Source organism: Ambystoma mexicanum, chromosome 3p, assembly GCF_040938575.1.
Source record: "Ambystoma mexicanum isolate Mex_15411 chromosome 3p, UKY_AmexF1_1, whole genome shotgun sequence".
NCBI lineage: Eukaryota > Metazoa > Chordata > Amphibia > Caudata > Ambystomatidae > Ambystoma > Ambystoma mexicanum.
Genome location: NC_090925.1, coordinates 513958233 through 513979894, shown reverse-complemented (window position 1 = coordinate 513979894; position 21662 = coordinate 513958233). Strand labels below are relative to the sequence as shown.

Sequence of the window (21662 nt, the reverse complement as noted above, 5' to 3'; positions counted from 1 at the left end):
TTTAAAATGACATTAAGATTTGTGAAAAATTGATATATGCCCGCAGGAGGGTGAAGAATCCTCACCTTAAGTGAAATCAAGAAACAATTTTTCATTTCGATGAAGGACCTTTTTGTTTTGTTGAACACGTCAGACCCTTGAAGGCAAGAGACTTTCTAGGGAAACGAGACTTGGCCATCGAGGCGCCTGATAAGCTGAAACAGAATCGTTGACTCGTGCAGAGATAGCTCAAGTGTGTGCTGTGCTCCAAGGTCCCACCTTACTCTGTGCTTAAAATGTGGGGAAGGGAGACCTGAGCTGCCGCATCCTGACCTATTATTTGAGAACACTTCTTTCTTTTCTTAAACTATCCTGCACCCCTTTTTGTATTAGCTGTGCGGTTTGGCAATTGGTTTCTTAGGACAGGCCCTTTTATTTTGACACAACGCCACTAGGACTGCCTTATTTTTGTTTGATGGTCGATGCTTGCTCCCATCATAGATTTAGGTTTAGTTTAGGTGTTTTTCCACCCTGCAAACATTGTTCAATAAACACCCTTGAAGAGTGATTACTTTTCTGTCTTTACTGTTGCCACTATGGGTAACTTGCAGAGATTCCATCCATAACCACTTCCAATGGAATCCGCATGGGCCTTCTTGGAGAATAAAATGCTTATATTGCAACAAGGACCTTGGGATTCTCTTTGCATACCACCCTTTCAGTACCTGCTTTTTGTTAGAGGCATGGGGGAGCAGCATACTCTACACTTGCTCCCAGAACTCACTCCTGTAACATGAGATTTGTCTGAGCCATTAGCCTTTAAAAAGGCCATCAAATTGTAACTTCCCCTTATTGACCCAGTAAACCATATAAAGTGCCTGTTGGCTGTAAAACTTAGTCTTGGCCTCAAACATCTAAGTGAGCCTGTACATTTACCATTCTATGTTCAGCCAAAAACACATAGAGCTAGTTGATTCATTCAGAACTACCAGACGTTTCGCACATAGAACTACAGCGACTCAAGTACTATACTAGACAACCTCTTAGAAAAGTGCTTTGGTTAATTTGAATGAGAATTCTGAATCACCTTATATGCTCATCTATCTTTGTGTGGTATTGCTGCCTAAGTGCAATAGTTACATTTTAATTTGGACTCATTTGTTGTAAGAGCTGAGCTAATAATTTTTTACCAGATGGTTTCTCATTTCATTGATTCTTGAAAGGATCTGAAGTCTCACTTTGCTGCTCTTGGGTTTATTTATTTATTGATTTCACTCTACTTTGAGGGACACTAGTAACATAGTTTGCGTTGTTGATTGGTCAGGTAGAACATTTGATGCATATTGGTATGTTAGAGCCTCTACGCACTGGCACATTATGTAGCACTATGGACTAGGTCTGTCTTTTGCTGTTATCGCCTGCCTATCACCCATACATGCATAGATTGTTTAGGGGTAACTCTAAAATGAAAACTCCAGTTTTCAGCTTGGTTTCTTTAACTGGTAGAACTATTCCTTATAATTGGCTATAGGACACATTTAGGTTTATTCATCATTCTTTATCATTAGCAACCTAAGCTTGATCTGCTAAATATTTAACCTGCATATACATAGTACTGTTAACCAAACTGTGTTGTGGGAGATGTCTGAGTTTAACTCCTTTTCAAGTTTCATGGTGGCAGTGTACAAGATGGCATATACAAGAAGTGTTGGCCACTTGTTCCATTGGATTCCGAAAAGTAATATAATGAAGATCTAGGACAACCTTCATGTTAGGAAAGGTTTTACTTAGTGCTGCTTTCCTTCCGTAAGACATCTGGGACTCTATTCTTTTTGCAATTGTTTTGAAACTTTCCTCACTTGAGGCAAGTGAAGTCTTTCTGCTCCACATAACATGGTAAACCCTTTGTTTTGGGGGCACTGATCAGTCCCTATAGCTATCAGCGCAGGATAGCTGTATCCTCCATTGTAAATTTCAGTGACGTGCGATTGGGACACATTGTGTCCCTGTAACTTAGCTTTAGCTTAGCTTTTGGTTGCGTTCATAATGTGTCCAGGACCGGCTGGCGGAACTGATGTGATACTTGTATAGTGTTTTCTTTTTTGAACTCTCGTGCAATTTTTCATTTTACCACTTAATGAGATATAGAGTGCCATATACCCTAAAATGGCCATGCCATAAGGTATTTGCCTGTCCTTTGGTCATCTTGTCTTTTGACCTTCTACCTGCCATGGAGAGGCTGTATTTTCCATCTATTGGAAGTCCTTTCCTGGGGAAAGCTAATGTGTTTGTGGGCAAAGAGACTGTGTGTGGTCGGTTTTTGGCGCTGGGCCTGTCTGCACCAATGCCACAACACTGCCACGTCTCTGTTGCTGGGCAGATGCAGTGACCAGAAGCTTTGCATTATTGGACAGCTCCTTCCAGTTTCAATGTTGCAGATTCTTGTAATTGGTGGCCTGGGGCCAACTACAGTCTAGATCCTGGATTAAAGGACTTCTGCAGCCACACTTCAGGTAATTGTTGGAGCCAAGCCCCCTTCGAAGGAGAGCAGTCAGCTGAAGACCTGGATCTCATTTTTGACACTTGTTAAACTTCGTAAGAGGCTGCTAGCCTCCTGAAAAATACCTTGATTGGGACCTATGAGTATTATAGCACTAGGCCCCTTATTTTGTAGCTAGGGAAGGACGTTTAAGGTTGGAACCTTTGTACTGAGGTTTGGTCATGTCTTTCTTGACCACCTGTTATTTCTAAAACTCTTGACTACCTACCTGGTTTTATTTCTTAGTTTACTACTCGACAGTACCTTGAAAAGTATTTCTGTGGTTAAAAGTAAAGTATTAGTGCTCATAGCAGACCACCCAAAGGTCAAAGTTTACATTATTAGTGAGTGTGTATTAAATACTTGTGGTTTTTACTTGAGTTGTCTAAAGCCTACATAAATAACTGTATTTTTGTTCAAGAGTGCTTTGTTTGTGTGTAACTAAACACTTCACCACTCCCTCCTTAGTCGAAGCCTTGCTCTTCAGTCACACTACCCAGAGAAGTGTTTGGCTAGATATTGGTGTTTTCCCTGCTCATCTGAATAGAGTGGCCTCTTGGGATTTATCCAAGGGGCTGATTTTGAAAATAGTCAACACTTTGCATATCACAGTTAATGTGAAGTAACATCAAAACATATATTCAGGTCTCACAGAACAGTGTGCTCTATTCTTTGATAAGTATTGGAATGCTGAAACCCATCCTAAACTGAACAAATATTTTAACTGGCTATACCAAAAGAGCCTTCCTTCCATCATTTACTCTGTTACCTAGCTTTGGAACTGGCATGTATTCAATGATACTAAAATCTGCATTACCATCCAATTTGTTTAAAGTGCGGACCTTGCTCGAGAGCATCAGAGCGCTGTGCAAGGTTTGGGTAACGAGTGTTTGGCTGGCATCTTTCAACAGTAGTGTTCTGTGCGTCCATTGGGATTAGTCCATGGTCCGGTGCTGTTGAAAAAGTCACATTTGAGAGATTTGCAAAATTGGAGAATTATAGGAGCATTCAGAGTTTAAACGGGGATAAAGTTTCAGAAGATGGGTGTGTGACAAAAGGAGGATTATTTGTGGGTCGTCCCTATGCAGACTAGTTGCGATTTTAGCCGGTTGGTCGATGTTGCTGCGCAAGGAGCATGTGCCACCAGATATGTGGAGCTTAGCCACTGATGTGCTGCTTGTCTGTTTTGTAGATTAAACATGCAGTCTTGAACAGTATATTGGCCTGGAGAAGAAGCAAATGTAGTTTGTGTAGCACAGGGCAATTAGGTCAAATGTCCGCACAGCCGTAATAAGGAAGGAAGACTGAGCTATTCCCTCATCGAGCTATGTACCTATATTAGTAATACATTTATGAAATATCTAATAGTTGGGTAATCAGCAAGCAATGATCACTAGAAAATTACACTAGCCCTGGGCCACAAAATAAGCCAAAATAAAAGATCTAAGGAGCTAATGCGCTTAACCCTCAGGTGTTGCAAACCAATTAGTTAATGTAATCTTTAATAAAAAGCACAGAAGCTCTAATGTCTTGGTACGTTGTCGTTTTACTGGTATGCTGCTGTTAGGAAAGAATCTTCTTTACTGCACCTTTCCTTACATTTTTTATGGACCCTCAAACTCTTTGCTTTTATTTTTGGATCTGCCGTGTTTTTTACAGTGCAATAAAGCCTTAAGCTTCACTACACTGGTTTTTGCTTATGTTATGGGGAAACTGGCATGTCCTGTACTGGGAAACTGTGTTTTTCTTAGTCTAGTTACTTTGTTACTACTTTTAGTAACTTAATCACTTGTAACTTTTTATCATTTTACAATTCATCTTACAATTCAGTACAATGGGGTGCACTTTTTCTTTTGCCCTAGACGAACACTCAGTGGATTCTTGGTTACTTTAGGTGTGCTAAATGGACAAGTTGGTGGCTGCAGTTACTTTTTCCTTCTTTTTGGGAGGCCAGAAAAATCCTTATATGGACTTCCAGTACCTGGGAAAGCAGAGGCTTTTTGCGGGCTACTGGAGGGCTGTGTATTTGCTGCCAGGAAGTGAGCTAAGACTGTCTGGTCCCAATCCACATACTGGTGCCAGTGTGTCTGGGTGGAATGAATGAGTTTTGCCGCCAGTGGTCCTGATTGTACCACTGATGGTGTGTGTGTGAGGGGCAGATCTGTCATTGGCTAGTGGGGGCTGCTGCTCTTAGCTGGCTTCTTGGCTAAGAGGACCTCTGCACCAACTTTGGAGAGATCCTGGAAGAAACCAAGATTCCTGTCCATCTACAAGACTTGCAAGGAGACTGTGGATCCTTTGCAAGAAGGCTTGGCGATTAACTTCTGCTGCTGCCGTGAAAGAGCCCTGTCCTGTAAAAGATCTCCAACATTCTTGTGAAGGTGCTGCGACCCTTGGAGTGTAGGGAACATCCATTCTCGACGTCCGCTCGGAATCCTGCAAAGAGCCTTTCGGAAGTGTCCCGGGACCGCCCTGTGGCTGACCGGCTCTGAGTTTGGGCTGCCGTTCCGAGTTGAGGCCTGGAACTTGAGGGATCCTCTGCTTGTGCTGCAAATCTTACCTCTGCGACATTTTGTGGTCCTAGTGCCAAGGGTACACGAGATAAGCGAGACCCTTTGTGTCGCTGTGCATTTGTGGCCATCGTCTGAAATTGCTTAACTGCGTCCATTCCTGTTCTGATCGGGGCCCTGCATCAAGTTTTACTGCATTCTTCCACTGTGAGTGTTTGCACCAGCATCGGACACCGACCAGAGAGCTGCTTGAACCTGCAACCCCTGGGGATCAAGGGCTGAGGCTGACGGTGGGAAAAGCGACATCAGACCTTCTTCAAACGACTTGCCAAGTCTCATGAAGAATCAGAGTACAAGGGGTGAACTATAGAGATACTTACCTGCCCCCTAAACTCCCCTTTAAAGTTTGCTAACTTTTACAAAACTTTTCGAATACTTTGGCTTTGCCATAGCTTTTTCACACTAGCACTCTCACTGTTGGGAGCACGTTTATTAGTTAGATTAATTTGTCCCCTGACACTTGGAACTGTTCACTGGACACCAGAGACTCTACCTTAATTTTTTCAAGCTTCAAAACTGTGGACACCTTGATGAACCTTTGGGCACAAGGCCGCAGGCAACTTAGGGTTGGACTTCTGAAGTTAGGGTTGATTCTGTGTGGACTTGTAGTGCAAATACCTACATGTACCTTTCTTTCCAGGGGGTTGATATGTATTTTGCCCTACACCAGTAATTGAATATTTGTATCTAATTTTTAGTATTGTCTAATCATTTTACACTGTGTTTTGGCCATAAGTAAAGAAATATGTTAATACCCGATAGTCAAAGTGTAGTCTTTGACTGACTGCTGCACTGTGTACTCATTGTGGACCCGTTACAAGATCACCACCGCTTGAGACTTGGCCTATACCACTCGCCTAGCTACCTTGAACTGGTTTGGCTACAGTTCTCCAGAGTTGTCCCTGTCACAATATGGGTTGGTCACAATATAAGTTGGCCTTCTATACATCTGTCCACCATGCCAGAGTATAGAAAATCGGTCCTAACAGCCGCTTACACGTGAAGGTCTTCAGGGCGCTTAGCATGTTCCAACAGTGGACCAAGATGGCGCCTTGCTTCTAAATTGTATTCATGTACTCCAACTCCTCATGAGCTGGGATTCCTTATTCTCTTCAATCCAAACTCCTTAACCTTCTTTAAACAATGAATTAGACATAGGGATGTATATCCTTTTCTCAAAAAATCCAGAAAATCACAGGAATCTCTAAAACTATGCGCTCATCGCAAATGATGGTTGAACTTCTTAGTGAACTATCCAGCTCCTTAATCCGGAGCAACAGTATGCTTCCACAATTATATGAGCTCATAAGGAGTTTGAGTACTTGAATACAATTGGAAGTGAGACACCATCTGGGTCCGCTGTTGGAACATCCTAAACTCCCTGAAGAAGACCTTTATGTGTAGGTTGAAACACCTGTTGGAGGTATACCAGTAAAAAGACTACGTACCAAGAAATTGGGTTCCATGTGATAACGAAAAATGTTGGACTGAAAAAAAGTACAGAAAAATACTCTATTTTTAAAAACAATTTTCACTTGGTGGGGTCCTCCTAATCCCCTGGTTTCGCAATAACCCCACCGCAACCGACTCCCAAGCATTTTTAATCCCTTACCCGACGCCCCATATATTTTTTTTTTATAAAAAAAAAATCTGTGATTTTCGGTAAAAATGTTTATTTCTTTCTTTTTTTTTTACTATCACTGAATACCAGAATTTAAAAAGTTTCTGTTCTAAATCAATACCTGAAGATTAAGCACATTGGGTCCTTTAGATCTTTTTTCTTTCAGCCGCAATAAGGCGGTGTGGACTGCTTTCAGGGGAGCCAAGTGACCGGCTGAGTGCCCTGTCCAGAGTGCATTTCTCCCATCAATGTGCGAGACCACAAGGGCCTGCACTACGGCCGAAGTCCAGCGGCAAGATGAAGGGCTTGATTTTGCGCACAGTGAAGCTTTAGAGTCCAGCTGTTTGGGCCTTTTTGGCTATGTGTTTCTGGAAGGGCAGGCTGCTCTCAATAGTGAAGCCTAAGGATTTTACTGAATCAGAGAGTTGTGGTGTAAATCCTTCTAGGTGCATATCATTTAGCCATTGTTGGACAAGTTGTTGTTTAGCGGGGGGGCCGATGAGGGATAATTCAATCTTGGATGGGTTAAGTTTGAGGCAAGTATTACAACAGGGTGAGGTTTTAAACCTTAAAGGGAATATAATTGCATTCCCTAGCCGCAAAACAGTCTCTTAACACAAGAAGAGTGGTTCTTTAGAAGAAAGAATCAATACAGATTTTACTGTCACATACGTCAAAGAAAAACAGGTGGAAAACAATGTCCTGGCTATCGTTTGTTCCGGTGAGCACCTCAGTCCTTCCTACATAGTAGCTGATGGGTGGTTCTGTTTTTTTATACTCAATAAGGTTTTGACATAACTTATCAAATTAGTAGAGATCAGGGAAAGTTTCCTCTCCCACTACTGAATTGATATTTTATTTATATTGCGCTCGTACACAAGTGTTTCAGAGCGTGAAAACTATCCTTATTAAAACCGCCAACTATTCCTATTAGATAGGCGGCACACCACCTACAACCTAGGGCAAGGCAATCCTGGCAGGGTCAGGGTGTTCTTCGACTAGGCATAGCCAGGACATTGTTTTCCACCGGTTTTTCTTTGATGTAGGTGACATTAAAGTCTGTATTGATTCTTGTTTCTTAAGTTTTAAGTAGGCAGCCGACATCCAGGACTGGATGATGGCTAGGTGATCACAGTGACTGATGTCTTGTGGGCTTTTTATTCCCATGTACAACTGAGTATCATGTGTGTATTGGTGGATGGATATATCTGGGTCTTTGAGGAGTGTACCCAGTGTACCCCGAGACTTCATGTAAAGGTTAAAAAGGATTGGTGAGAGGATGGAGCCTTGGGTGGGGGACTCCACAGGAAACGAAGTCAGTTAGAACGCAATGTGTTCATCTGGACGGCCTGAGAGGTAATGGGTAAACCAATTCCGGACAGTACCAGACAATCCCATTCTGTCCGTGAGGAGGATACTGTGGTCTACTGTGTCAAATGCCGCCGAGAGGTCGAGGAAGCGCGCGTCTCCCTTCTCCATGATTTGGAGTGCATCATCCACCTAAATGACTATCAGTTGGGACAGAAGCCCAACTGATGGTCATTTAGGAGGTGTAGTTGATCAATTCTGGCGAATAGTTGTGTAGCGACTTTTTTCCTAGATTTTGCCAATAAACTGGAGTTTCGTAATGGACCTGTATTTGGCCAGGTCGTCTGGGTCTATGATCGTTTTTATTCCCAAGAGGTTGTACGAGACCAGTCTTCTGGGAATGATCCTTCTGTGATGGAAGTATTAATGAGGCTCATTAGTGCATTGAGCGCCAGGCCCATCAATGGTTTAATGAAGGAGAATCGGTTGATATCATCAGAATAGAAAGAAGGTTTGAGGGAGACAATCGTTTTTAGGACGTCTGCGGCAGACTGAGGAGAGAAATTCATTCCAGAGGGACAGTAGTGTCTGCGCTGGGATGCAGGAGAGGCTAGTGCTGTGGAAGGTTGGTTCAATTATCTGTCTTATTTTGTCTATTTGTTTCAATAAAATAGTTTTTGATTCATTTTTATTTTTCCTGAGTTGCTTTCACCTCAGGGTCGGTGGAGGATTTGGTACACTGCTTTACTACTTCAAAAAGGGCTTTGTAGGCCCTCAGTGGAGGTGGAGTAGAAAGCAGCTTTTGCCTTGGTAATCGGACGCCTAAATTTGGCGCGGAGAAGTTTAAGGTTCGTGAAATCTCCAGGTTGTTTTTTTGCCACCGTTTCTTTAGGGCTTTGATTGTGCGTTTGTTCAAAGTGTGCTCTGGAGTGTACCAAAGGGCAGATTGTTTGGTTTAAGCTCGGGTGGTTTTTAGGGAGGCAGGCGTTTTAACCAAATTCATAGCTGTTGACAATTCTACGAGGACCGAGGCATTCCCTGAAGTGGGGAGGTCTGTGAAGTTTGCTTGTAGTTCATTCACCAGGAAGGTTTTGAATGAGCAGCGCTGAGTGAGGGGCTGTTTATCCTGACCTTTGTGGGCCATGGTCGAGTGGGTAATCGTAATTAATTCTTCTTGTAGTAAAATAATGAGGATAAAAAAACTTTCCAGCCTGGGAAAACAAACATATGAAACTTCAGACTACATTCGAAACATTGTATGCTCTAGGTTTATTGACATTTCCTGCCTTCCCTCGCTCTCTCCTCCTTCACAAAACAACATTCACTTTCATGGCTCCTCCACTCTTGAGACAAAAAAAGTGCATAACAGACTGACTACCCCTCTCTAGAGATCCTGTGCAAACACAGGTTTAGGTACAGAGAGACTGCATACTTTTTATACAGGCTGAAACACCTTGTAGGGAAAAAACTATTTTGACTGAATGCAATTTAGCAAAATCATTTATCTCTTTAATGTTGATTTATCCAAACATTTTAAAACACGTTAACTTCTACTCGAACCAATCATACCTTTCATTCCACTCATACTTTTTACAAAAACGGGGTTCTACAATTTGAATTTTCTTCCAACATATTGGTTGTTTTTGATATGCATGACATAGGAAAAGACATTTCGTTTCCCTTTTAGGTCGACATATGTTTCGGCCCTTGATGGAGTACCACCGTTGTCTGCGGTGGTCAGAAAAACAACTGTTGGGTCATCTTCAGGACAATCATATTTTCTTAGAAGATTAATTTCGTTCCCCATTCACATAAAGTGCCAAATCTAAAACAAAAATTACACATATATAACAATCTGAATAAAGTTTTCCCAGGTTGATTTTTTGAAGGTGATAGCTAGTTTATTTTATTCTAGACAAAGTCACTGTACACACCTATGATATGCACCATCTAGTTAGGACCACTGAGCTGGAACTGCTGGGTGTGTAATTTATCCAGTGTCCGGAACCCTACATTAGAGGGAACACACAAATGTTTGGACCTACTTAGTTGCCTATTGATTACTTATATAAAAAGAAGGAAGTTTCCTGATAACTGTAGAACTTACGGAAGGCACCTCTTTGTAGATGTATCTTCCCGGTCACACAATGTTTGTAGTGACAGCGCGTGATGGACAGCTTCCCTGGTTTAGGCTTGGTCCACTGTTTGTGGCTATTCTCCTGCCTATTAACAAATGACAGGTGAAGTCCTGTTAGCTGGGAGTTGTAAATACACTAATACATAGCGTTCACTGCTCCTTTTGCAGTTAAAGGAGTTTGAATGCCGTAATTCGTCTAGCTCATCTCAAAAGAACAGAGTTAGTTGTTACCTCGCACTGAATTTTGGTTACTACACATGAGATAAACATGTTGCAATATTATTCAGTTTGCCTTTCTATTTTAGCAAAGGGTACGGCCCCAACATATTCATTTATTTAATACAAATTGGATTTTAGAAAAGACTGTATTTCACCTCATTTTCTAACGGCAGACAGCTATAAATTTGAAACATTTCTTATTCTAACTTAAATGCTGCGTGGCTTGTTGTATGCCCGTGGCAGCAACAGTTGGTACGGCCCCAACAATTGTTCACAGGCACAAGTGTTTCTATTTTAGCAGAGGGTACGCCCCCAACTTTTTCAATTTAATGCAGATTGGATTTATAAAGTGACCATTTGTATTTCACCTCATTTTCTAACGGCAGGCAGCAATACATTTGAGACAATTCTTGTTCTAACTTAAATGCTGCGTGGCTTGTTGTATGCCCGTGGCAGCAGCAATTTAAAACACGAGATTTCCATAGTATTTGTTTACAAACGCTTACCTGTTGCTGATACTTTACTCCCGCTCACTGCTAATGGCAAACGGAGGAGTCTTCCATACGCTCACCAGTGTGTGAATGGCATTAACCCTTTTAAAGGTCACCCGATTCCAGGTGTATGTGCGTAAAAGGTCACGTGATGGATTTACGGCATTTGTAAGCAAAGTCTAGTGTTTACATTATTCGTCATCTCCTTCTCGCAGATGATCGTGTTTTCTATTTCCCATCATCTAAATCCATCCATGTTCAGGGCTAGGATTGCTACTGGTTCCAACTGTTGAACATATTCAAAATGTGAAGACCTAAAGAATTACGGAAAATAGTTACTAATAACTCAGAGTGGGTACTCCACTAAGTGTCTAAAAGTAAAGGGAATGCTACCAACCTTTCAGTCCACAAGAAAGGCTATTCAGGAAGATCGAACCGTACTGGAGTGTATTCGCACACTGCTGCAGAGCGCAGAAACCAAAGTCCCTAAAGGATGTAAGCAAGCAACATTTAAATAGCCACTGGGCACGAGCCATAGTTATAATTATAACCCAACTTCAGTAGTGAGGCTATACACGAATGTGCCACAAGGCAGCACATACCAGTATGCTAACACTAAACGGTGCCATATTCGCAAATCCACCAATGCAAAACCGCATCGGCTAATTTCATAAGGCGCAATATGTAAATTAGGTAGCTGTTGTGTGCCGTGGTAAAAAAAAATCATGGTCAAAAACTTTGACCCAAAAGAAAGTCAAATGTGCATGTTGTTTCTATGTAGGAGTGCATCAGAGGATTTTGGATGTGATCTCTCACCCTGATTATTTTGGATTACTTAAAAGTATACGCCTACCTGGGTTTATCAGGGCCTAGCCAGGTGCCATTTCTTTTGAATCCAATTTTTACAAACTGACATCCCAAAATTAACCTTTTCATCTCGTACCGGGTGAACTTTTCACCCCGCACTACCCATTTAGCTCCAGGACTGCTAAAATGGTTCCAATGATGTGTAGGTGGGTGGGTGGCTGTCGGAATTAACATAGTTTGGTTAATTGCAAGTTGACCAAAAACACCTACTTCACATTGTTCAGAGTGATGGGATACCTTTGTGTTACATCTGGCAAACTCAGCAGATAAACGTATTCCATATACTTCAATTAGTGTAGGTATAGTTTTTTTTTTTTTTTTGCGATAATGCATTCCTGTCCGCAAACCGCAGTTGGATGTTCTGGCTCAGTCTCCTTGGCTACCATGTACTCCGTCTGCTAACCCAGTCACCCTTATTCATAAAATGTGGGATTATGACAGAGCTTGACCTAGCCATTAAATCAATTGATTTGATGGCTAGGTCAAGCTCTGTCATAAGCCCATATTTTATAAGCCCACACATTGCAGCCTCGATCGTACATGCTTCACTACAATCTGCAGGGATCATTTTATTTACATTGAACCTACACCTGAATTGTCAATTAAAAAAGAGATATATTGGGTGGTGTGATGAATCGAGGGATTCAGTCACTTCTTCCCCGGAGGGAGCCTTTCTTTGTGAGTTTAGGTAGGTGAGCCCACTGCGCAACATTCCCCTTAGGGGTGGCGGCAAGCGGGACCTCACAGAGAGAGAGAGACACACCCCTTCTGGGGACAAGGACTCCTGTTCCGATGAGGAACTCCCTTTCCATTACGCTTGATAACAGTAGGCTATATCAGTCACCCGAAAACCAGAATCCTTCTATATCCATTATTGCAACATCTCTGCAGAAGAAAAATATTCATCTGACACCGAGACGAGTAAAGACTTAGGAGTAAGCAAAAATATAGAATTTCCAGATACTGGGGCAAAGTAACCCAAAGGATTTAAGAGCTTCATTGGAACACAAAAAAAGGACTGCTTCTGGAAACTGGGGAAGCATAAGTGGGAGGAGCCAGAGAGAGACCTGGGAGTTTGAAATCCGCTGGGGGGAAGCTGGTAACCGGGAGAGACCACTGTTCTCAATGTGAGCAAGTAGCTGGAACCGAGCAGTGCCCGAGCTGCATTGTGCGAGGGGCAGTTCTGTAGATGCTTGCCAAAGAAGTAACGGTACCTGGAGGGACACTGCAGAAACAAAGATGGAGGGGAAAAGCCATGGCTGGAAAGCGCCTGAGCCACAAGTGGGCACAGAGTACTTAACTGGTGGTGGCTGGGAATGAAAAGAAATGACAGCACCTTTCCATGCCGAGACAACACGGGAGAGAAAGACACCAAAGTATGTCAGAACGAGGAGACGACGCAAGTGCAGCAGCCATTCTGCTGAACTACGGAGGAATACCAAATGCGAGTGCCGACCCGGTGATTCAGCCCTATTACAGTGCAGGTCACCTTATAAGTAGACCTTATAGGTAGACCCATATAATTAGAGGCAAAATAATAGCCCTCTTAATAACGGGAGTGAATGTAAGGAATTGAGTCAGCCTACTCGTCTCAGTGAATCTAAATACATTAAGAAGAGTGAGAATCACAAAGGGATTCGGCCTGCTCGTCCCACTGAATCTGAATACTTTAAGAGTGGGAATCATGAAGGGGCTTGGCCTACTCGTCCCAGTGAATGAAAAGCCTACAAAGGAAGTTAAACGTGTTACTGGGTACATTACACAGATCCCAGTGTGAAGACAGGGATATTACAAGGGATAACAAGTAATAATCAAGGAGCCTCGAAATTGGAGGAAGTGGTGTCAGGAAAATAAGTTTCCAACAATAAGTGAGAGGAACAGAGTAAATAAGCATTGAGAGGCCTGCACACCTAGAGCGAGGAACTTGAGAGTTCAAACTGAACTCAAGAGACGTGGAGAAATCCCTTGAGAGAACTGAACAAACTGGTACAGGAAATCACAAGAAGCTATTTGAAAATTCTATACTGAGAAGTACTTGGTGGCAAAGCAACCCCAAGACAAGGGATTCATTCTCCTGGTCTTTAGTTATTTAGTCTAAGTGGTAGGGTCAATAAGGATTTGTTTTTGGATGTGGACTTACTTTGAACATTACCAGAAGGCGAGCACACCATAGTTTAGTTGTGTTAGGTAGGGAAGCCCTTAGAATAGGCAAAGTTAGGCATGTCCTCTATTGTTTAAAAATCCATAATAATTCAAAATATTGGTCTGTCTCCTTTTGACCTACCACAGCAGTTGCTAAGTGCACATTGTTTAGGACAAAATTCGCAGATGCTGGAATCTGAATGTCCCGCAGAGCCCACAAATATGCAGGTTCCTAGTAAATGACCAACTTCACTGAACTTCTGAAGTTTTTCCATAAGCCTCCACTTCAGTTTCTGTAGGACAGCCGATAACCGATTCCACTCACAACTAAGGTTGGTCTGCTGTGCGCTTGAAGCAGCATAGTGCTCACTCGTGGGTCTCCTTCCCTATTGGTTTCATGTCTCGGGATTGGCCTAGGCTTAATAGATCCCCCTCCTCCAATATTAATATGGCTGTGATGGTGATCCCAAACAGGTGTTAGTGAGGCTCCCAAGACTCAAAGTTACAAAACTAATCTGCCATGTTGGAATTGGGCAAAACAATTATGGCGGCCCATAGACCCGATGTGACCACCTCCGTCTGTGTAAGCCTCTGTTCCTCACCAAAATCAATGTGTGGAGAGGGAGTATTCGTCATAGGATTCGAGCGGCAAACAAAGGATTTCTAGTGAGTAACAGTCTAGAGCCGATACCTGAGCTTACGCACCCAATGTGTGCTGACTCCACGCTCCTGCTTTTGTCCATGTACCATCTATCAGGGCTCACAGACCTTGTAAAATTGCTTGCAAATGGGGCAGTCGAGAAAGTCTTGCTCTGGGGCATATTCTCTTGGCTTTTCTAACTTTGAGCCCAGGGTTAGGTCTTACAGTTGTGGAAACAGCATCATTCTGCCCCACCCTGAAGCAAACCTCGAATTTATTTTCTTGGGCATACTTCACCAGGTTGGGCAATACCTGTAGCCCTGGTAGCAATAAGGAAAGGATGTAGGAGATCTAGCAAGCCCTCAAGGAGCAGGTGCCCCCCTTGGGCAACATATTTCCCCATCCTCTTATGTGTAATGGACATGTGATCTCATTCAAAGAGGTACTGACAAAATCTGTGGTCGACTGCGTCTTTGAGGGAACCTTGTTGATGTGAAACATTCAAAACACCCATCCCATTTTTCACCATTACTCCCAATCAAAGAGATCATTGCTTTCCAGAAAACTATAATGCACAGAACCATTTTGACTAATTGATGCACCACCAGGCTCTGCAGCTTGCTTGGCTAGGATGCTTTGCTTTTTAGACGTTTTCAGTCACTCTGGCTATTATGCAGCGCATTATCAGTTTCCTCATTCCTGCCACCTATCCCTTCCAACTGCTCCTTCGCCCACCACCCTTGCATCACCTAGGAGAAAAATGATTGAGTTAAGAATTCTCTGGTGTGCAGTGCAAAACATAGAGCAGTGTGTACTAATTGCACCAAAAACATTTATTCCATCATTAACCCTTAGTCAATTCCCACAAATAACTTTTACAAATTCAAGATGCCATTTCTGTACCCAGATACACAAAAGAATTATGCATACACGAGTATCTATTACAACCTATATGAAACTGCCAAACTATTTCTGCAGGTGAGTAACAATTTCTGTCTTAATTATACTAGCTATAACAATGCGACGTGTGGTTGGGTTGTCTTCTGGGACATGACTTCCCAAAGCCTGCATGTCTAATTATTTTCTCGTTTCCTAGACGTTTGGCTGCAGTATAAGGTTACCTTTTATTTTATCTCCTGGACTCTTAGCCCCGTGCATTCTTTCTTGTTAACTGTACCCACATTCCAGCTGATCTCATCATGGGCTGTGTACGTCCAACTGACTGATTAATGAGAAATTGTGGTGGATCCATTACATGCATTAGTATATACTTGGGTTCTTTTTGACTGTGCACCTTTGGTTATCATGGTTTACAGCATATAAAGCCGATTTATGGCAGACTGCTTGATGGTGGCAGTTACCATAATTTGATATTAGGTTCACTGTGTCATTTAAAGGTAAATATCCAGACCTAAAGCGTGTCTAAAGTATTATTTCTCCTCTGTGGCTGTACAAAGGGTGGAACTCCATATTGCATGCCAATATTGCACACTGTTCTAAATATGTTTTTTTTCTTTTTAGGACTATGAAGCAGATGAAGATGCCATGATGAATGATGCTCTAATGCGTTCCTTGATGGATAATTGAACACGATTGTAGCTTCATGTAATAGGATTTGGCTTGTGAAAAACTGATCAAATCAGTGTCTTATACAGCTCTTTCTGAAACGGGGATTGTAATGTGGATTACAATGCACACACTCGTAGTTATCCAATGTAGATTTCCAGCAGTTCTTTATGTACAAATAGCAGGAGGTTCCCTGTAGACGATAAAGTAAAATCATATTTTGCAAAGCCAGTTTTGTATTTCTTGGCAAAGATAATAGTTACATGAAGTTAAAGACAAATTTGGCTTTTTCTTCCACTTGACATGTACTCTTGTTTTTAAATGCTTATTTTGGCATTATGCCTGTCTTTAGATTCAAATGCGTTATGTGCTCCTGATCGTTTTTAATTAGAGCATTATTATTTTTGTAACCTGTGTGATTCTTTAGAAGGGAGCTTCTGTATAAAGTTAGGTATATACCCTGGTGACATTGACAAGAATTCCAGAATCATAGGCACTCCATTTCCTCTATCACAATTGATCTGCAAACCTTGTATAGGTCGTAATTTTGGCATACTCATGAAGAATTTTAACATTATCAGGATTGCAATGCAGTTAGCTCTGGGCTTCTTTTTGGCACTGTTGCCTTCTTTGCTGATCGTACAGGTTTTTTACTTGTTTAACTCTCAGATTTGGATTGGAGCACTCCAGATTCTCTTCAGAGCCGTATTAGTTGCATGAAGATGGCAGGCAGAAAGGGAGCACTCGACAAGTATTTTGTCAGCAATTCAAACTGAAAACCTTGAAGTCCATAGCAATGCCCGGGTTGCCAGCGAAGCCTAGATGGGAAAGGTTGTAACTTGCATCTGTGGTCTCCTTCATTGAGGACACATGTTAAGGAACTGCATTCATCACAGTACAGTTTTCATACCCTGAAGAATATCCTCGCCTGATCTCGCGAAACTGGGGGTTTTAGAAATTAAGGTTCTGCCTTCAAGAAAAGCAAAAAGTGGCTGTTAAAGATCAACTTTAAGTCAAGTAGCTATCTTCCCTGCATGTTTGATGGAATCAAGTATGAACGTCGCATTGGTGAGGTAAACCTGGTGATCAGCTCTTCTTAGTGAATTACTTCTTAGTCAGGGTAGACACACTTCAACGCGCTGAGGGGAACAGGCCCACTCTTGTAATTCGTAACATGAAAAAATGGCTTTATAGGACTGTGTGTTTTCTACAGTTGTGGCATAACATGCCACATGTTGATGCGGTCAGCATCATCAATATGAAACAGTAGGACCTGTACCTGTTCACCATCCTACTTTGGATCAGTGCCTCACACTGCATATGAGGATTGCAACATCTTGTCAGTGTTGCACAAAAAAAACCTATCAACATTAGATGCTTGTCTGTACTGGCTTAATGCACATGCTTTAACTGAAAGCAAACTCCTCGGTGTACTGCTCTGCTAACTTGTTCTGATAATGGAATGTTGACAGTCCCACTCTCCTTGTGGCCTAAATGTTGCAATCCCTAAGCATATTTGTCTGCTTTTGAGCCAAAGGTAGGTGTAGTATTAGGTTTCTTCTCTAGCAAGGAGCACTCATTATAGTCCTCTTTGTGTGAGCGAGCCTTCACTGTTCCACGGAAATATGGTAATGCATTTATCACACCTTTCAGACCAAAGTAATTTCTGAATTTAACATTAATTTATCAGTCCCTCTATCATCCTTTTTTGTTTCACAGGCTACCAGCAGATTGTTCTTTGCATAAATCAAATGCATGATTCTTGAGGTACCAAAGACATTTGAAGTGTGCAACAACAGTGATTTTTGACTCGTTTTGCAGGATTAGGCTGTTGGAAAATGGGGATGTCCATTTGTGGATTAGCAAGTGATACCAGTTAAGAAATATGGCACTGCCTGAAATGTGTAATACACACCCAGGAAAGGAAGAGGCAAGGCACGAACCGTTTTGTCCTTGGCAACTTAATTGGATGAGATCTTCAGGGCAACTACAGCATACTGAGTAGGTTACCAGGTACTATTGCTTGGATTTGGCTTCCTAATGAGGCGTACACGTAGGCTAGGCAGCATTAACTTGGGCTGGCAGATAAGGAACATTTTCTATTTCACCTCCTTTTGTTGTATATATCTGTGTCTTACTCATTGGTTCGAACGTTGTTTATCAATGCTGCAAAAAATAGCATTTCAATACAATACTAACTCTGCTGAGAAGTAAAAGCATTTGAAGCAAACTGCATCTTTCTAGATGCATTGATTTCAGGAAATAAGAGTGTGTTCTAGAATCTGGTTGACCTTTTGGTCTGGTTAACCTGCCTCTATTGATCCTCTAGACATGTTGAGAGTATTTTGGGACCAGCCATTCGATTCCACTAGTACGGAAACCTTGTTTAACTTTAAATGCTTAAAAGGTGCAAACCCAGTTACAGTTATCAGTTCTTCTTAAAAAGCACAGCTTTTTGACAGTTAAACAATTGTTAGTGATTGCTTGATGTTAAGGGGGAAATATGGTTTGCAGTGACATTTTGTTCAAGTTTTCTCTAGAATAGTTGGGTAGTGTTTGTGCACATGAAGCGATGTTGCAGGAAAATTATTCCTGGGACCACTCACTTCTCAATTGTGCACAATACTTATATTTCTAAATTATTTGGTTTTAATGTTTTCTCTGAACTAGAAAATAATTTCTGTACTGACAAAGGCAAAAAGTTTTGAGTTGCACTACATTCTTTGAGTAGCCAATCTATCTCCCATCGATCTATCTCCTGCACCCGTACCTTGTTTAGAGGATCTCCAAATATTAACAAGACCACTGACTTTCTGTTGGGTCTTCTTTATGCTATCGTTACGTGCCTTTTTTTTTTATGTTGAAAACTTTCTGTTAAAGCTACAGCCATCGGGCTCAAAAGTATTTTGCACTTTCCTTAGCTATTTGCATTACCGTTGCGAGTGAAAATTGCACTTGTGTGTCTACTTTATACTGTTTAACCTGCAACATTTACAAGACGATTATAAGACTATTGCAATAAGCTCTGAATGCAAACGAAGAAAATAGCTTGTGAGGCAGCAAAATCACACAGTGCACTAATCTTCAATGTTTAATAATATAATGGCATTTGGTGAAATTCTAACGCTAACTGGTCTGTGTCAAGCAGTGGCTTATTCAGGGAAACCTCTGGGTAAATATCCTTGCTTATTTTCGAATTGCATCTACAGCTTTCAGTTTAGATCTTTCATGAACACCAAAAAGTACTTTTATTTCCCACTCAAGCGTTTTTGGATTCGAAAAATCTCATTTTCCAAGCACTGTAAATAACTGGTGTTTTAATATTTGTCCTTCACGTTTGGATGCATTTACCTGGTGAAATGTTTAAACAGTAGGGCTAGATCACATGACCAACAGTTAAACTGTCTGTGCTTCCATTGTCACTGATCTATTCTACGATTAGCCTTATTTTGCACAGTGATATATATGTATACACATTAACCTGTTAGAACACACCTCCTTCATTTGTAATGTCTAACATTAAACTTTAAAGTCATGCTGTTTCTATCTACTTGTTCATTTATCTAGAAATGCCTTGTTTATGGATGTGTCGAAATGCTGTGGTTAGTTCTTCAGCATCTAATGTATAATGTACCCTAGCTTTTCACAGCCATTTTGCTTCATGAGCAATGGAATCTGATTAGACGCTGCCCGATTAAGCTGCTGTTCATGATTCTTCTCATGATGGCCTGAGATGCAATCTGAGGCTCTGCAGAAGGTCAAAAATCCCTGTGAAGTCTGAGAGACGAAGTCATTAATCTGCAGTGAACAAACGGCACAGTCCCAGCAACCAAGAGTTGAGCCCCAAAAAACGATCTTGCTGCTGACAGTTTTAGTGCTCTGGGGTGGGTTGTCTTCAACGAGTCAAGAGGGTCTGTTGGAAGAATGAGGCCAGGGTGGTGTGCAGGACCACAAGAGGAGCGCTTTGCCAAAACTGGGAAGACTAGGTGAATGTTGATGGTTGACCAACTTTGTGAAGCAAAGATATCTTCACATCAAGGTCTTAGCATGCAATTTTCTTGCTGCTCACCTCTACAAAGCCTAAATAAAAAGTGTAGTATGAGGCACACTGGTGAGAATCCAACAAGAGCATAGTGCTCTTTAAGAGATCAGTTTGGGTAATCAGATTGAGTTATTTCCCTTCTCTCTGAAGCTCCTGAGATGATGGGTTATTCCGTCTTCCCAATCGCCCCCAAATGGGTGTTTCCCTATATGCCTTAAGCAATCTCCTTTGTGTCCAATTCCTGTCCTCCTAGTTATAACTGTCCCTGTTAACGGCTACCTTCATTTTGAAGCCCGACAGAAGTAATGGTGCTTGTGCGTGGCTCTCTGTTGGGAGCCAGGGGTTGTCGGCGTGTGTGAGCTGGTCGTGGAATGCTCTTGGAGGTTACCATTGAGTACAGCTCCCATTAGTGAAGAGGCAGGAGAGGATGCACGTTATGCTGGCTTGCAAGTGTCGGTATGGCCCATATAGCCCTGTTGCAATAACTCTTCTGCGTGCTGCAATCCCTTTTACTGTTACTGCTGTGCATTATACTTGGGGAGGCATCGATATCTAATCTGAAAGCTTGGTAGGTGAAGGGTTGCCATATCTGGGGAGGAATGCCTGTGTGGTGAATGGCCAGGGCTCTCATTACTTTTCCGAACTCCATTTGTGAAGTACAGGCTGCACAGTTATTAGGAGGTATAATGGTATAATGATCTAGGTCACAAGGAGGGGCTCTGAAATTCCCCCCCACACCTATAACTCCTAAGGGTTGCAGTTCACACGGTGGGTGGGCTTCTGTGGTCTTCAGAGCACCTCTGAGCACTAAAGGCGCTTTCCTCAATGGCACTTTGTCACAAGAACTCTTATTTGCAGGTTGTGGTGTGCAAAATTACCCAGAGGCATGAGGAAATGCACATTCTGTACTGCCAGCAGCACTAATAGTCATAATTATGACAGATGTAATCTGCAAATACAGGTAAGGGAACTATAAAATGAGTCTTTAGTGAGTACATGTTGTAACAGAATGTGGATACCTTTCTATTGAGTAATTTGGCTTCATATGAAGTAGTTAAGGCCTGAAGTACTCAGTCACTTCACTGTAAATTTGCACCACTGCAAATGCATTTTGTAAAAGTACAATTATATTAGTGCTGCTGAAGATATTCAGCTAATAAAGCCAGTTTGGCCAAGTGATTGGTGCAGGTGATGAATAGGACGTGAACATTCTAGCTGTGCCGGACGTCCGTATTCTAAACATGGTGGATGGTGCAGCAGTCCACCCTGACAGAATGCTGGTGAAGGTTGAAGGTTAATACAGGAGATATAGCAATAGAAGTACTGTTCCCTGCATTCATGTGCAACTGTATTGTTAGAAACAGGAGGGATTTAAGGGGTTTCCCCCCGAGAAGATAGGGGAAAGACTCTCTGAATGCATTGCAACATTGGGATAGATTACTTAACTGAACATTGGGCAATTATGGTGTGGAACAGGTCCTAAAAGGTGGTTGTTCCCTAGAACACACACACCTCAGACCATTGCTGTCCAAGTCTGGGGT

At 42.0% G+C, this 21662-nt stretch overlaps 1 protein-coding gene across 1 annotated transcript in view; it reads left to right on the top strand.

The window, feature by feature from the left end:
* Positions 1-19621, top strand: part of RNF114 (ring finger protein 114) — a 291734-nt gene extending 272113 nt beyond the window's left edge. The window contains exon 6 of the mRNA XM_069651182.1: positions 16035-19621. Coding sequence (XP_069507283.1) covers positions 16035-16100 — 66 coding nt within the window. The 3' untranslated portion in view covers positions 16101-19621. The remainder of the gene's footprint in view (positions 1-16034) is intronic.
* The last annotated feature ends 2041 nt before the right edge of the window (positions 19622-21662 follow it).